We start from the raw sequence: 17,007 nt of genomic DNA, 5'->3' as shown, positions 1-17,007 counted from the left end.
ATCCCCAGCACCTCAAAAAAAGTATTCTAATTAAAAGAAGCTACATACAAAGGCCATATATTATATGATTCCATGTTTATGAAATGTATAGAATATGCCAATTCACAAAGGCAGAAAACAGGCCTGTTCTAGGAGCTGTGTGTGGACCATTCCATCTCCTTCAGCCTCAGACAGCCATGGGGGTACAGGGATCACAGGAAAGGACTGAAGTTCCACCCGGCTTAGCCATCATCCAGGACAGAAGCTGATGCAACCTTTCCACAAGGGTACACTGGAATGATGGTGCACAGGGCAGAGGGGAGTCAGTAAGTAGCTGAAGAGGAAATATACTCAGCACTAATAGGGTGAGACAAGGTGGTCTGTCCTTGGCACATGGTGTGATGTGTGTTTATTGTTGCTGGTGTTTGTACAGACGTCTTAAAGCTTCTGGATTTAGATGTCTTCGGGTGATGGCTTCCATATGCCCCCTTGCCTCCCTCCTGTCCTGCACCCAGCTGCCCCTGACTGGCTCCAGAAGTCCCTGGTTTTGATCTCCTGATGGCAGCCAGGTCCTCTGCCAGTGTCATGCCTGCCTGTTAGTAGGCTTTCAGATGCCACACAGTGCCAAGGACAGCAACAGAACAGTGAATACAGACCTGAGCCACACTCACCCACCCTCTGGGTGGGACCCCGAATGTTCCCTCCACTCCGGGCTGCACCTGGCTTGGTGTCTTCAGCTAGGCACTGCTTCTCCAGCTCTTGGTTTTCCCAGTGTCCCATGCCTTCCTCTCTCCCGTGCTGAGGGCTCTCACCTTCAGCATCCCTGATTCCCTGCAACAGAGCAAGGAGCTCCCCCACCATTTAAATCCCCCAGGAGACCTGCACAGAAATGCAACCACACAGCTCAAGATGATCCAGTGGGCACTTTATTGTCACTGGGATGATAGGGAGAGGGCAGGGTGCCTAGAGGGCTACACACGAGCCACGGCTTCCAGGGTGACATCTGTTCCCGAACACCTCTACTTCCATAGCCACGTGCAGCTCTGGAGTTTCCTAGAGTGATGTTCCAAGGGAGTGCAGCACGGAAAGGCTCTGCCCTCCTATGGGAGGAGCCTGGGGGGGTGCTGGGGAAGGGCATGCGCCACCAGGAGTCTGGCTACATGCAGCAGGGGACAGGAGCTGGACATGGACGTCTTGGCACCTGCCCTCTGTAGGGATCCCTTAGATAGGGTGGAAGAAAGGGACTCAGTTGTGGGCAACATGGGTTTTTTCCTTCTCATCTGGCTGTTGTGTCCCTGAAGGGAGGGGCTCAGGTGTGCAGTTGGGATCTAAGGAGGGGCTGGGGGGGTTATGAAGAGCCGTGGGTCAGATGTCCTCTGACCCCAACTCCAGGCCCAGGAAGCGGTGCTCATGCCTCAATGGGCTCCCTAGCCCAGGACGCTCGCCGCCCTGGGTGCTGCCGCTTCTCGTGGGCCCCCCGGCTCTGCCTCAGGTCATCCAAGAGCCCCAGCAGGAGGCTGGCTTGGCCACAGGCACCCTGGGGCCCACATGGCCTTCCTAGGGCCCTCTTGCCAGGGTGCTGGCGCTTCTTGGGTATTGGTGCCCCCTCTCTGTCCTCCTCTGTATCCTCTTCTTCCCAGCTCCTCTGGCTGTGGGGATCCACCAGCCTTCGGCCTGGGTGCTGCCTCTTAGTGATCACGTATTCCAGCCAAGGTGAGCGCCGGCCAGGATGCTGCCGCTTTTGGGGACCCGCGGCACCGCCTTCCTCCTCCTCCTCCTCTTCGGGCCCCTCCTTGGTGTCCTCCTCCCTTTTGCCTGGGTGCTGACGCTTGGAGAGCCAGTCGGGCTGCAGGACCTGAGACTCTGGTGGAAGAAAGCAGCCATGAAGGACCTGTCTGAGTGCCCCTCCCAGGGACACCCAGGGGGTCTAAGCCCTGCTCTGCCCTCACCACCCCCTCCCCTCCTGTGTGACCCTTGGGTAGGCAAGCAACTTCTCTGAGCCTCCATTTCCTTGGTTGTAAAGGGACACAGACAGCACCAGGAGGCTGCCAGCAAACTCAAACATGACCAGTGTTTAAGTGCCCAGGAAACAGTACTTACAACTGTCACACAAGGGGTGGGGGTGGGGGGTACCCAGAGTCCAGAAAGGTCCATTCTGGGCAGAATAGAGGAGGAAGCTAATCCTGTGGGGAGGAAACAGGAAAGGTGGGAGCCCCCCACTCACCATGCTCCACGGGCACTCCTGGCAGCCCCTGGAGGTCTTCCTGGAGGAGGAGCAGGCGCTCTGCCTGCTGCAGGAGGTCATCCAGGCCGGGACCCTCAGCCACCATCACTGCTTCAGGCTGAGCATGGCCCCCCAGGACATTGGTCAGGATCAGGGCCAGGGCCAGGGTGAGGGGCCAGCAGGGGCCTGACATGGCAGCCGTCTAGGGACAGGGAAGGGAGAGCTTAGCGTACCTCCTCCTGCTCCTGGCTCTCAAGGCTGCTCCCTCCTGAGGAGGATCTCTTGCTCCTCCTGTCCCCTGTCCCGTCCCAGTCACCTGTCCTGGTTCACAGGGACCCATTCTGCTTCTTACCCTGTCATGCTGTCTGGCTTTCCTCAGGCTCCAGGCTGCGTCCAACACCCCCCACCCCAAGCCTCTTATTCCGACGCCCCCTCCCTTCCGACCAGGCTCCGGGAAGCGCTCACATGAGCACTGCGGTCCCCGTCACCTGGAGACCCGGGTTTGGAGCCCCATTCTGTGTGCAGCTCCGGTCCAGCGTCAGAGCCTCGGAACCCTAAGGCCAGAGTGCAGACCCGTGGGCAAGGACCCCCTGCTAACACTGGACTCTGGCAAGCCCGCTGGTCGGGTCCAGGTCCTCTGCGCTGTCACCTCAAGTCGGGTCCGGGGCCAGGGTCCTGCAGGCTGAGGGCTGGGATCCCAACTGCAGAGGCTCTGGGGCTGAAGGTCTGGGGTGGAAGATTGGGTCCAGGTGCTGTCTTCGTCCAGGTGAGGTGTCTGCTGCCGGCGCTGTCCCCTTTATATGCGCGCGCGGGCTGGGGAGGGGCTGGGAGGGGCGGGGTCCGCAGTCTTGGGGACGCTCGGTGGGCGGAGGGAGGGTGGCAGGGAGGGACTGAGAGGAGACAAAGGAGCAGACGCAAAGGAAGGGACCCGAAGGCATGGGGAGGGGGGACCAGGCTACAATCTCGCGCCTCCCCATCCTCTCCTTTTTTTATCTGTATGATGGGCGGAAAGGGCCATTGTCAGAATTCCAAACAAGTGGCCTTCGGGTCCGTCCAGGTCTTGGACAGTTTTATTTGATTCCCACAATGTTTGAAAATATCTGAAGAAACATCATTTTAAGATCAGGAGAAAAATGGGTTTATAAGCCAGGCATGGAGGTTCACGCCTGTAGTCCTTCCAGCACTTAGGAGGACTGAGGCAGGAGGATCGCTGAGAGTTCAAGGCCAACCTGAACTATGTAGTGAGACCCTGTCTCAAAAAAAAAAAAAAAAAAAAAAAGTATTTATGGCTTCTGCTGAGAAAGAGGGAGGGCAAGTTCCCAGCTGAGGAGGGCAGTAGGCTGCACGGTCACCTCCCAACCCTCCCCGGTGTCCCAGGGCTGCCTGTCTGGGAGGAAGGGAAGGTGGGGTCTGCTGGTGCACCCCATCCAGGCAGAGGAGGGGACAGACAGTATGTCAGAAGCGAGTCCCCAGCTAGTCCCCCAGGGTCTGGCCCTCGAAGGAGGTTGGGGAGACCACAGGGCCAATGTGCCGGCAGAGGTTCAGTCCTATGTGTCCATGAGTTGGCGATACAGATGCCCTTGAGCGGGGCACAGCTCCAGGGGCTCAGGAGTTGAGGGAGGAGGCTGGGGTGCTGAGGGTCCCCACAAGGTGATACCGACCTGACAGTGTGCAGGTGTGAGGTGCTGAGGGGGGAGCCAGAGCCACAGGGCTTCAAGAGGCGTACAGAAGGTTTCCTGGGGGGATAACAGAGAATGAGCCACCCCCCAGAGGGCCCCAGGCTTTGTTCAGCGGTAGCCCCTACCCTGGACGTTGCAGGCTGTCCTGTCCCTATGTATGGCTGTTTCAATCCCAGCTGAGCTGAGGCTTATCACAGCCCTGCACCCGCCATGCTGACTGTCTTCGTGAGATGATGGCTTCTTCTGTGGTGCCCAGCTGACCAGGCACGTCCCCACCCACCCCTGAGTGTGACTTCTCGTCTCAGGGCACCCTCTCAGGGCACGGAAGGCGAGGCAGAGACTGGTCTCAAGTCACAGATGGCTGGGGCCAGGAGGCAGTGGCTCCAGTGGCAGAATCCTCTCCGGGTTTCCAGGGAAGAAGCCAAGGTCCAGAGACATGGCCTGCCATGTTCCATGGCTCCCAGGGTGGATGGGCGACCCCCCTAGCCAGATACCAGGTCCTCAGAGTCCCCACCCTCAACAGTCAGGAAGTCATACCAATGCTGTTCCATTCAAGGGGAGGTGCACAGCAGAACTGGCCTCAGGGTGTGGTCTGAAATGTGCCTCGTGTGCCTTCCACCAGACAGTTCCACCCTACAGCCTCTCCCCCAGCTTCCCCGTCCCAAGGAAGCACACTTGGGGACACTCGACTCGGTACACCTGGCTCATACCAGCAGAAGCCACAGTGGCTTGGAGCTGGCCTCTAGAGCCACGGTGCCATGAAGTCCCTCGCATGCTGGGGGAACAAGCCCAGGCAGGGACGACTGTGTGAGAACACTGTGTCACCAGCCACATGTGTGGGCTGCGGCAGTGGACTTGGCTTCTACGTAGGGAGGGACCTGGGGACCTGAGGACCAGGAAGCAGGGGCAGAACAGATGGACGGGACTGGCTTCTCACTGTCAGTCCGTTGTGTTGTTTGAGTTTTTTCTCTGTGCAGTGGGCATTACTGATCCAGAGGGAGACAGTCCCCCAATCAAGCAGTCCCATCTAGTCTCAGAGTGAGGGATGCCTGTGTGGGTGGGAGGAGGGAGCCCGCTGACACCACCCACCAGGAGCGCAATGTGGAGTCGTCTGGGACCGCTCCGACCCTGACCTTGGACCCCTGGGGCCTTAGTGGCCAGGGCAGAACAGCTCCTTCCAGAACGGCCAATTCCTGGAGAATAAACCCCTTTCACATGCAAACAAGCTGTCTTCTGGAGCTCACAGGGCTCCTTCCCTAGAGCTGTCACAGTCCAGCCATTGTCACCCGGCCCGCCCCATTCCCTCAGGGCCAGGGACCAGACCCCTGGGCTCAGTCTTTACGCCTCAGCCTGCTGAACCCTCCCCAGCGGGCCGCTGTGAGGGTCCTGCCCATCCCATCCTGCAGAAACCATAATAAATGGAGGCCTCACTCTGTGCCCCTTGCCCGCTACCCCCTCCACTCTGGTGCCTCCCTTGGACCTCACCACACACCCAGTTATGATCCAGTCTACATTCTCACATGGCGCAGAGGGGCGGCCACTCAGGACCCTGCCTTCCACGTGCACTGAGAACCTGAGAGCCAAACCCAGGGCCTCTCATGGCCAAGAATGGCACCCCTGAGCCCCACACTTGTGAGGTGTCTTTCTAGTTTTTTTTTTCCTTCTGATAATACAAATGTGCTTGATCTGAGGCTGCTGTTGCTTATCAGATCAATATAGCTGTGCTTGTGAAATGAGTAATGGGTGATTTAGTGGTGAGTGCATGCACCATGCCTGACTCCCATCTTCCAGGAGCTGTGCTGATTTTCCAGACCCGTCCTCCTCCCATCCCTGTCACTGTCTGTCTCCTGCCTCTCTGTTCCCAAGGCCTGAGGGTATTGTAGAGTCAGTCAGTCAACCCTGAGCCCCACAAAGACCTAAAGCAGTCCCTCCCCCTAACAGGCAGTTTTGTCTGTGGTAGGTTTTTTTGTTTTTGTTTTGTTTTTTTTGGTACTGGGAATCAAACTCTGGCCCTTGCCCTTGTGAGGCAGGCAGTGGAACCACTGAATCAAATCCCTGGCCTGTAGTGGTTTTTGTTGTTGTTGTTTTTGTTTTTTTTTAATGTGTTGCCACAAGAAATATTTCAGAGATCACCAAGCACAGAGGGCACACCCATCATCCCAGCACTCAGTAGGCTGAGGCAGGAGGATCACCAGGAGTTTGAGACCAGCCTGGGTTGTATAGTGAATTCAAGACCAACGGGGACTACATAACAAGACCCTGTCTCAAAAACAAAACAAAACAAACAGACAGGAGGGGGGATGAAACAAGGAACGAAAGAAGGAAGGGAGGGAGAGAAGGAAGGAGAAAGGAAACAAGAGGAGGAGGGAGGGTAGGAGAGGAGGAAGATGAAGGTTCATGAGCATCTTCATCCAGCTTTTCTTTTTTTTCTCATTGAGTTTTTTCGTACATTTTAGGTATACATCACAGTTACATTCATCATTGGGATCTTGTACCTCTACATGACAGGTCTTGGTTCTCATTTTTTCCCCTTGTCCCTGCCCTCCCTTCACCCCTCCTCCCCTCCCCATTTACAAACACTTTATTTCCATTTTCTCATATTTTTTTTCCTTTCCCTTATTCCCTTTCCCCTACCCTTCCCACTTTCCCTACAGCTTTAGCCTATTTCACATGGTCCATTATATCATTAGGATCTTATGTACTATTAGTTTTTCACACCAGAGAACTATTCGGTATTTACACATGTGTGACTTGTTGATTTCACTTAGGAGTATATCCTCAGCTTTTCTTAATGGTACATCGTGTGAAACTCTGGGGCAGTGGTGGTGAACCTATGGCAAGGCACACGTGCCGCGGCAGATTGTGTCACTGAAAGTTCTAAAAGGTTCACCATCCCTGGTCTAGAATAAAACTCCAACGAGGATATTGGTGAAACCTACTGATCTTGCACAGATCTCAGTTTTACAGGACTCTGTGTGTGTGTGTGTGTGTGTGTGTGTGTGCATGTGTGTGCGCACATGTGCTGATCTATGTGACCTTATCATGTGTGTGGGCTTATCAGTCATGTAGTGGCTTTTTTACTACACAAATGGTAACTGTTGTATCCTGAATTCTTCCTTAATATTCCTCTTTTTATCAACCCAACAAAGGTCCTTTCCTCCCCAGGATTATAAAAAGCACCTCAACATTTCCAGAAGAAGATCCCTTTCATGGTGGCCCAGGGGAGTGGGGGGCTCTCCAGCCCAGACCCTGCTGCGTCACTGGAGCGCATGACCCAGACCGCAGATACCCTGCCTGGATCCTTGGGCCTGTCTTCATCAAGTGTCCCCAGTGCCACTAGACCATGGAGTAGGGTTCTGGGGAGGGAGGTACTCGGTGGGCATGGAAGGCTGAGACTTGAGTTGGGGGGGCGTGTCGCAGGGGCTCTCTTGAGAGCGGCAAACATTCAGGCTTTTGTCATCAGGGCAGGGGAAGCAGGTTTCAGGAAGAGCAGGATGGGGCTGCTTTCAGTGTACCCCTCTATTGGTGCTTGTGGGTGTACACATGTTCCCTGGGGAACCTCCTGCGCCTCAGTTTCCCTTCTCAGGCACTCATTCTGCTGCTACCCAGGGTTCAGCTGGGTCTACTCTCACTCCATGGCCTGGGTTCTCACAAATCCTCTCGACAGTTGTGAGAAAGGAGAAGATGGCCCCTTACCAGCCATAAGAGTACACAACACAGGTGCCCTCACACATGAGAGTGTGAAGCGCTGGTCCAGGTAACCAGAAAGAAAAGACACAGGTTGACTTCAGGTGTGGCTGCATGCAGGAGGTCAGCACCAGGCATCTGTTCTTTTTTTTTCAATTTGTAATCTCCCCTCTGTTGCAACCACTATGGAAATCAGTGTGAAATCTCTCAAAAAACTAAACCTAGAGGTTCCATTTGATCGAGCTATACCTCTTCTTTGTATCTTCCCAAAAGAATTAAAAGCATCAGACCATAGCAATATATGCACTCCCAAATTTATAGCAGCATAGTTTGTAATAGCTAAATCTTGAAATAGCCTGCCCATCAACTGAAAAGTCCATAAAAGAAGATGTGGATTTTTTATACAATGGACTACTACTCTGCCATAAAGAAAGATGAGCTTTAGACATTTATAGCTAAATGGATGGACCTTGAGACCATACTCTTAAGTGAAATAAGTGGACATAGATGTTTAAATACTGAATTGTTTCTCTGCTATGAGAAGCAGAAAGTGGAAATAAGGATTGAAATGTATAATGGATGCTGGGAAATAGGAAGAAAGTGTTCAAATGGAGAGAGAGAGAAACGAAGGGACAAGAAAAAAATAGAAGGAAAAATGGAAACAAAGCTTTTATACATAGGGCAAAGGGGTCTTGAGGGGAGAATGGAATAAAATAAAATTTATTAAAAAGCAAAACAAAAAAATTGTTACCTCCCCCTTCCCACCTGATGGCTTCATTCTTAAGTGTCCTGCAATTAATACGAGACCTTACTGCGGAAAAGATGTCATGCAGAGGAAACGGCAGAAGGTGAAGGAATCAGAGGGCTCCCTGGAGGTGGAGGGGCAGCAGCCAGGTCCCCAAGGACAGGATGAGTCTGGCTGGAGAAGAGCCTTCTCCTCCAGGACAGGACCCTGCCTCGCTCCTCCAGGACAGGACCCGATTCCTGTTCCCTCCCAAGCAGAGACCTGTGTCCTTGCCTCACCTCCTCAGAACAAGGCAGTGGGAGACGGTGCTTCCTGCACGCAAATGGCCCAAAGCCTGAGCCAGGCCCCCCACACAGCACAGATCTGGCTGAGGCTGGCTAGATCTGAGGTCTTAGGTTCTTGCAGAACCTGAGGTCACTTTTTTTTTTTTTTTTTTTTTTGGTACCAGGGATCGAACTCAGGTCCTTGCACTTTCGAAGCAGGTGGCAGAACCAATGAGCTAAACCCCCAGCCCTATTTCTTGTTTTTTAAGACAGGGTCTCACTATGTAGTCCAGGCTGGCCTCAAAGTCATTATGCAGCCCAGGAGGGTGATCTTCTTGACTCAACCTCCTGAGTGCTAGGATTGTAAATGTGCACCGCCTTGCCTGGCAGGTCATTTCTGTCCAAGGGACACTCTCTGCCAGCCAAAGCTGCCCACAGCTGGGTACACGAAGACCTGAAGACCACCAGGTGGCTGTCATGGCATGCAGCCCACCTGGACCTGTGCACACGTGTGTGACTGTGCATGCACCTGCACCACCAACTGCACTACCTGTGCGTGTGTAGATGTGTGGGTCTGCACCCCTATCATCCACGTATGCATGTGTCTCATGAGCTCGCACGTATGTGTGCCCGCGCTCATAAGCTTGGGTCCGTGTCTGTGTCCCCCCATGACCAGGGTGGCCTCACTGCCCCTGTCCAAATCTGCAGTGCTCACACATGTCCCTAACCAGGGACCCCATGAAGACATCTGCACGGATCCCGTCGGACTTGGCATCTGGCCGCACAGATTGCCAGGCACACACGGAGAAAGAGAATGACAGGTGGCAGTTGTCAGGGAGGGACATTGCCTGGGTGACCCAAACACCCAGGAGTTACTCTATCTGCATGGGGAAACTGAGGCTATGAGAGAGAAAGTCACTAGAACCCGAGAGCCCCGTTTGAACTCCAGTCTGTGTTGTCCCCGGGCTCCTCCCACTCTGTTCCCTGAGAAGCAAATGCAGATTAGCACAGTGAAAGTGTCAGGGAGGCCACGGACATGGGGTTGTTTTTCCCCCGTAACAAAACTCTCCTTTGTGTTTGGCTTCTTCTCCTTGCTGGTGGATGAGTTTCCACGGATGCTTGTGTAGAAAAGGGCCTCTGGGTTCCCTTCACCCCGAGCAGGAGGGAAGGGGAGGGCGAGGATAAAGAGTGAGTTGAAGAAGGGGGAGAAGTGTGCGCCAGCTTTTGTGACGCGCACACCGAGGGCTGTGGGAAGGCTCAGGGTGGGCCAGGAAGCTGACGCCGCTTCTGGCGCTGCTGTGGGACCAGACACCACGTCATCCATCACCGCTCAAGATAACAAGCCCCACCTCATCTCGACGGGGGACAAGCGGAAGGAAGCCAGCGCCCAGGCACCTGGCCCAGAACATGTCCAGCTCGCTGTGAGGGCAGGCAGGCACCCGTGTCCTGTGACTGGGGCTCTTCTCCAGACGTGTGGCACTTGTAGCCTGATGTGGGACAGTGTGGACATGCTGGTGACTCTGCGTGATGACAGTGGAAGGTGACAGAGACCTTCATGTGGCCTGAGGAGTTGCCACTGTCCTCCCAAGCCCAGGTATCCTTGCACTGCCCGTGAGAATCCACGCTTGTCTGGGTGGACTTTCCATGTCCACGCTGAGGGTGGGCACACTGCCACCCGAGGAGATGATCCTGGTGTCAGCAATGCCATCAGGGAATTCCCTGGGACCCAGGCCATGACACTCTTTAACCTCAGCACTGGACTCATGTAGGAAGAGGAGCTGATAAATTCCGTTCAGTTTGAGTTGCTTTTTCTTTCTTTTTCCCTATGTAATCCAGGCTGGTTCAGACTCGCTGTGCATTGCAGGTTTGCCTGAACTTACAATGACCCACCTACCTCAGCTTCCTAATTGCTGGCCTTACAAGCATACACCACCATGCCTGGCTTTTGATCTGCTTTTTCTGCCACTTGAAGATAACTAACAGATGAAAACACAGATGCCCAAAGTAGTGAAGCTTCCTCAGGGCTGGGCCATAGCTCATCCTAGTCAAGGCAGGGAAGTAGGGTCAGGGCCACTGAAGCCAGTTCCTGGCCTCCACCTCTCCTTTGAGCTCTGCAGGCCATGGCCCAATTGGCCCTGCCACTGATTCCTCAGGGATGTCAGGATATCAGGCAATCTCTCTTGGCTCAATTTCTGCTTTTGTAAAATGATGCTAATAACAGCATTTAAATATTGACGATGGGGCCGGCCAGGGATTTAGCTCAGTGGTTCCACCGCCTGCCTCACAAGCACAAGGATCTGAGTTTGATCCCTGGTACCAAAAATAAATAAATACATAAATAAATATCAACGATGGAACGCTTTGGTCAGCACTATGGTTACTACCTCCTGGTCCTTCTGCAGTGATTTCTGTGAGCCCCATAAAAACTGAATGAGGTAAATACCACAGTTTCTATCAGCTTTCTGAAACAGTGACAAAATCTCTAAGATCAACTCATAGTGAGGCAAGGTTCAGAGGTTTTAGTTCCTGGTCACACCAAGTTGCTTTGGGCCTAGGTGACACAGCATTCAGGGGAGGGGGCCTGATGCAGCAGGCTGCTTAAGGTGGTGGCCCAGAAGTCAAGGGAGAGACAGGGCCTTCCAGACCACACCCTCATGACCTCACTTCCTCCCATCAGCCTCACCCCCAATTTCCCCCACCTCTCAATGGCACTAGAGGCTGGGACCGAGCCTTGAACACATGGCCTTGGGGGAACGTTTCAGGTCTGAACCATAGCAGGTTATTCCCATTTGACAGATGAGGAGGCAGAGATTCCAGAGGCCAGAAACCTGGCCTAAAAGCGTCCTAGTCTCAGGAGGACAAATCAAGGTCAAGGTGAGGCCAGCCTTGCCCTGTGGATAGCATCTGCCCTGGACTTTCAGAAAGACGGACCATTTCCCTGGTGCCATCTACGTGAGTGCAGAGGAAGGCCATGGGGTGTTCAAGGACACAGGTAGGGTGGCTGAGTGAAAGAGAGATGAGCAGGTCAGGATGGGAGGAGATGGTGGGACCCGCTCCTCCTTCACTGTTGGTGGGAATGTAAACTGCTATGACCACTAGGAAAAACAGAATGGATTCCTCAAAAGCTAAAACCAGAAACTCCATTCAACTCAACCATTCTCCTCCTAGGTCTTTCTGAAAGAGTTAAAGCATGTTGCAGTGATCCATGCACACCCATGTACCTGTGCACATGTACCAATTCCCCGAGATAGATGTAATTACCATGAAAAAGATATGTATATATAAAGAAATGACTTGGTTCCTGTCCTGGGAGCCCCCTCCCCAGGAAGCTGGGGAACAAGAGGAAAACAGCCCTGTGGGAGCCCTGGAGCAGGGCAGGTGGCAAGGCCAAAGCCACTGCCCTCCCTGTAGCCCAACCAGCCCTCACCATCCCCAAAGATGTCATCAGTGCCTGGCCCAGAGTCAGCTGTGGACATGGATCTGGGGCACAGGCCCCAGGGGAACATCACAAGGAAGGGTTGCACTGGAGGTGAGCCCTGCCATCTGCTCCCAGAATCTTAAGTCAGGCCACGTAAAGGCTGAGGCAAGGTCCTCTCCGAGGCTGCCATGGGCCGACTGTTCACAGCAAATGAATGCACCATTATGGATCCGGGTCCATATCCAGGAGAGCCTTGTGTGACACACAGGATGCAGTGTCACCTCTCCTGCCTTTTATTTTATCTTCAGGAAATGATGTTTGGGTTTTTGTTTATTTCTTCTGTGATACTAGGGATTGAATCCAGGAAGCCCTGTCCAGTGACCCAACCCCCATTTAAATTTTGGGACGGATGGGTTTTGCTAAATTGCCCAGGCTGGCCTCAGACTTCCAACCCTCCTGACTCTGTGTCCTTACAGAGGAGCACTCTTGCCCCAGGATAATTTGTCTCAATTTAAAATGACAGTGTGTCTGATCTGATCTGGGAAGAAAGAGTTGGTCAGAATCCTTCTGGGAAGGAGGTGGCATCTTCACATTGGAGACTGGAGGATTGTTTTTTGTTTCTTTGTTTGGTACCAGGGATTTAACTCAGGTCCTTGTGCTTGTGAGGTGGAGGCAGGTGGCAGCACCACTGAGATAAACCTCTGGCCCAGGAGGATTGTTTAATAAAAGACCCAGTTATAAGTGTACGGAGGAGGAACTCAGTCAGCATTATGGCTTGCATCTCGATGTCCCCCCAAAGCCTCATGCGATCATAGGTGGGGCTTTTTGCTGGACCTACTGTGACACTGGAATTGATTCATGGTGCAATACTAGGCTCAAGGGTACTAGGATTAAGAGTGTGAGCTCTACTGCCCTGAGTAGCCTGGATAAGATAAAAGGGGCAGAAAGACTGTTAACATCCTTGCTTGCTTGCTTTTGCTGTTTCTTGTCTGCAATGAACTGTTTCTTTTCTGCAACGCCCCTCTGCCATTTACCACCGTGCTTTGGAGCCAGCCAACTATGGATTGAAACCTTTATGAACTGTAAATAACTTTGGGTTTCTTGCTTTAACTTAGGGTATTCGGTATTTTGTCTCAGTAATGAGAGAAAACTAAAGCAGTCAGAAAGCACTTTCCTAGCATACTCCAGGCTCTGGGTTCATGCCCAGCACACAAAAGAGGAGGAAGAGGACGCTATCAGCAGCTATACACCTACAAGGGTGAGGTGAGGTGGCCACTACTAGAGTCCAGAGAATGAGGGGACCAGAAAGGCACTGCGGGAGCTGAGGACAGAGGCCCCTCCTCCGTGGGCAGGTCAGGGGCTGCAGTGGGGGCCAGGGGCCGCATGGACAGATGAGGCCCCGGGGACTCTGAGACTCGGTGTGTCGTTGATGCCTCTGCTCCCTCTTCCCCTCAGTGCAGGAGGTGACAGGCGTGGGACGCATCTCACGGGGCTGTGATGGTAACGAAAGTGATGACGCAGAGGCTCCGATGATGGATAATCTGGGCTCACCAGGGCAGCAGCCTGAGAGTGGGCAGGACAGCGCTGCTCACTTGGAGATAGGGACAGGGACAGAGACAGGAGTGGCCGGATGTGGCGGTGACATGGGAACCGTGGGTGCCCATGATGGATGAGCACGAGGGAAATGAAAAGAAACTAAACAAGAAAGTTTCATCAGTCCTGGTTATGTCATGCAGCCACCTCCGTCCTCCCAGCCTGTCACTGGAATCACTCTTGTTCACAGACAGGGAAGCAACAGACAGACCTGCCTGGGACTGGGATGACAGGGCCCTTCGCAGAGGCATGGCGCTGTAACTGCTGGCCAAGGCCACCATCTCCCATGGGACAAAATGGCAGGGAGGAGGTGGAGAAGATGTCACCCAGAGACCACTATGGGGACTTAGATACAGTGATAGGGAAAACCTTAATAGCAAAAACCTAGGAAATGTCACAATGTAAGATAATGTCTGCCCTTTGCTGTTTAGTTCAGAAATAACCGGCATCAGAGGCATCTAGTCTCCCTAAAATTTTTGTAAATGAAAAGAACCATTGTTATCTTTGTTGACCAAACATGCTCCCTTCCCTTGTCTAGAATAGATAACTCTTAAAGGCAACCTCCCCTAACAAAGAACTGCATCCAGGCTGAAATTCAACTGTCTGGCCACCATGTTTTGGTTATCAGCAATGTGAACTGTGAAAATGCAATGCAACCAACTGAATGAGATCAAGGCTGTAAAACCCTATGAAAGAAGGAGTTGTAACCAACTGGGGAATCACCCGATCCCCATCAATGGAATAAACTTTTTTATTTTACTTCCACTCTGCTGCCTCTCTGTGTGTCACTTGCCGATTCCTTCCGTAACAGCAGGACGGAGACACAGGACACATAGGACACACAATCACAGGCAGCATGACAGATACACACAAGGACATGTGTGAGGCCACAGTGACACCAGGTTGCAACTGCCCAACCCCAATCCCGACCCCTGCAAGAGTGAAGCCAAGGTAAGGACAGGGTAAGCTCGGTGGCCTTGGGCAAGAGTCTGCCCTGAGTTGAGAAGGGGACTTGTGACCCCCATGCATGGGTGCTGTGAGGGCTGTGAGGGACAAGGACATGGAGTACAGGTCGGGACACCAGTGTCTGCAGGTTTCCTAAATGGAAGCAAGTGTGGCAAGCCTGGAGGGCTGTCCCGGGCAGACAGCATCTAGACCCCTGGGAAGAGGACCAACAGGCACCGTCACATCACCTCCCCAGCACTGAGACGGAAGCCGCAACACCATACCGTGCCTTGAAGGAGGAGAGGCTGAGAATGCTCATGAGTTCAGAGGATTCATTCTACAGCCGACTGGGTCCAAGGCAAACATGGCACGGTGGAGGACCTGGTGGAGGACAGCTGGTCAGTCGTGGTGACCAGAAAGCAGAGAGAGAAGGGAGGAGCCAGGGACAAGAACACACCCTTCAGGTTGAACCCCTAATGACCACCTCCAACCAAGCCCCACCTTCCAACCGCCGGCCAGCTATGGATTCATCCATAGAACAATAAACAGATGAGGACAGCCCCTCATGATCCAGTGACCTCCCAAAGGCCCACCTCTGAACAGGAGAATTGGGGAGAACATTTTAGATCCAAACCTTGGTAGGCACCATCTAAGGTCCCACAGGGTCCATCACAGGATGGTACCATCTAGCGGTCCTACAGAGTCCACCCCGGGACAGCAGTGTCCAGAGGTCCTACGGGGTCTGTCCCAGGACAGGCCCAGGGTAAACTGCAGCCTGGAAGGCAGGTCAAGCCTGCAGCTAGCTATGCCTGTAAACCACTGCTCCCACCCCGTGCTCTATCCCTCTCTCGGCCTCCCACACTCTGTGGTCCCACCCCAGCCTGCTCCATTTCATGTCCCCAATCCTCTCCCTGACGCCACAGCCCAGTCCTCCCTGTCCTGTCCCCACACCTGCCTGTTGGTTCCTCCCATCCCCGTCTCCAGCTCCTTCCTGCGCCTGTGCGTTGGTTGGCCTGACCCTGGCTATCACATGAAACCTGTTCCCACAGCCACCCCTGCCACTCACAGACAGGTTATTGGTCTTGTGGTCCCAGCCAGTGAGGTCACCTTTCCAGGCTCCTTACTATTGGCCCTAGGGTATAGGGCTTTCCTTTGTTTACTGCTCATCCCTTCACCAGGAGCAGGGCTGGGGATCTAGGAGATGCTGAAAGAATGAGAACCCCGAGATTTCTTCCAATGAGTTCCAGGCAAGATGGAGCTTGACTCTGGAGCCCCTAAATATGGAAAGCCCTGGGTATCCACCTGCCCCACTGTTCCCAGGAGAAATACCTGGCTTGTTCCTCATCTCTGTAGTCCTTGCTGAACTGTGGTAGCACCCACCACAGAGGCAGAAGAAGGGCCTGGCACACTGCCAGTGCTGTCCCAACGCTGTGAGATGTTTAAGTGATCCTTGGGCAGGTGAGTCGCCAGAGCCTTAGAACCCTCGGGAAGGGTTGGGAGTTGGCCCGGCCTGGCTGCATCAAAGAGCACAGGAAGCAAACTCCTGGCTGCCCTGCTTCTTCTGTCTTAGGTCTCTGCTGAGCCTCCTGGGACAGGAGGAGGAGGCCAAGTGTCAGCAGGGCACTTGCCCAAGCATTGCTGGCTGTCAAGCCATCGCCAGCTCCTGGCTCCTCCCAGCTGCAGGGGTGGCACATGTGTCCCCAGGATGTGCAAGTGCCAGCATGGCCCTGGAGTGGAGGTGAGGGGTGCCAAGGACATGGCCAGGTCCCCACCCTGGTGTTCAGCCGGAGGGGGTGGGTGTCGCTCAGGTGCCACGTGAGTGATCTCCAGCCACCTTGTGACCATCCTAGGAGCATGGATCCTTATCCTTGCAGGTCACACACAGGCTGTGACTAAAACCAAACATGATCTGATCTAAAACCAAACATGCAAACCTTGTGGCTTTCTACACTGGACCTTCATTGTCAGCTCTAGCTCCCTTTCTGCCAGAGGTGAAGTTTAATCTCATGCATTTCCCCTGTAGACTCTCTGCCACCCTTCTGTGGGTTTTTCTTCGATGTGGAGGAGTTACCCCAGAAGTCAGTGGCCCCAACACTTACAACCCAGTACTCTATGGAACAGGTGGCTGTGGGGAGGCTGCTGCCCAGGGAAAGCTTCCTTTGCCCATGTCTGACTATGACACTGGCTGATGGCTGAGAGCTGAGCTGAGGCCATCATGTGCCATTTCCAGGTCACCCCAGCATCTGCACAGTCCAGAACCAGACCGGAGCCATTGTCTCATCTTGTCTGAAGGAGCCTCCGGGGGTATGGAGCCTGCATGGACAGTGGTCACCTGCCACATTCGAGGAAGGCCACAAGAACCATCTGGCTGTGCAAGGAGGCACTGAGCCCTTGCAGCTGAGCTGGTCCTGAATACATAGCCTGCTGCCTGCCTGCTCTGCAGCCCATGGTCTCATGGCACAGCTCTGGGCGTC

At 53.8% G+C, this 17,007-nt stretch overlaps 1 protein-coding gene across 1 annotated transcript; it reads right to left on the bottom strand.

The window, feature by feature from the left end:
• Nucleotides 1-907: 907 nt before the first annotated feature.
• On the bottom strand, nucleotides 908-2,994 carry Trh (thyrotropin releasing hormone). The gene is made up of 3 exons (XM_010637938.3): nucleotides 2,853-2,994; nucleotides 2,204-2,405; nucleotides 908-1,842 (listed from the first exon to the last, which is right to left on the bottom strand). The coding sequence occupies exons 2-3, from the start codon at nucleotides 2,394-2,396 to the stop codon at nucleotides 1,388-1,390; spliced, it is 648 nt and encodes a 215-aa protein (XP_010636240.1). The 5' UTR covers nucleotides 2,397-2,405; nucleotides 2,853-2,994; the 3' UTR covers nucleotides 908-1,387.
• Nucleotides 2,995-17,007: the final 14,013 nt, after the last annotated feature.

Source organism: Fukomys damarensis, unplaced genomic scaffold (genome assembly GCF_012274545.1).
Source record: "Fukomys damarensis isolate Sample0158 unplaced genomic scaffold, DMR_v1.0_HiC HiC_scaffold_37, whole genome shotgun sequence".
Taxonomy (NCBI): Eukaryota; Metazoa; Chordata; class Mammalia; order Rodentia; family Bathyergidae; genus Fukomys; species Fukomys damarensis.
The sequence above is the reverse complement of the archived record's forward strand: the minus strand, read 5'-3'. Positions and strand labels throughout refer to the sequence as shown.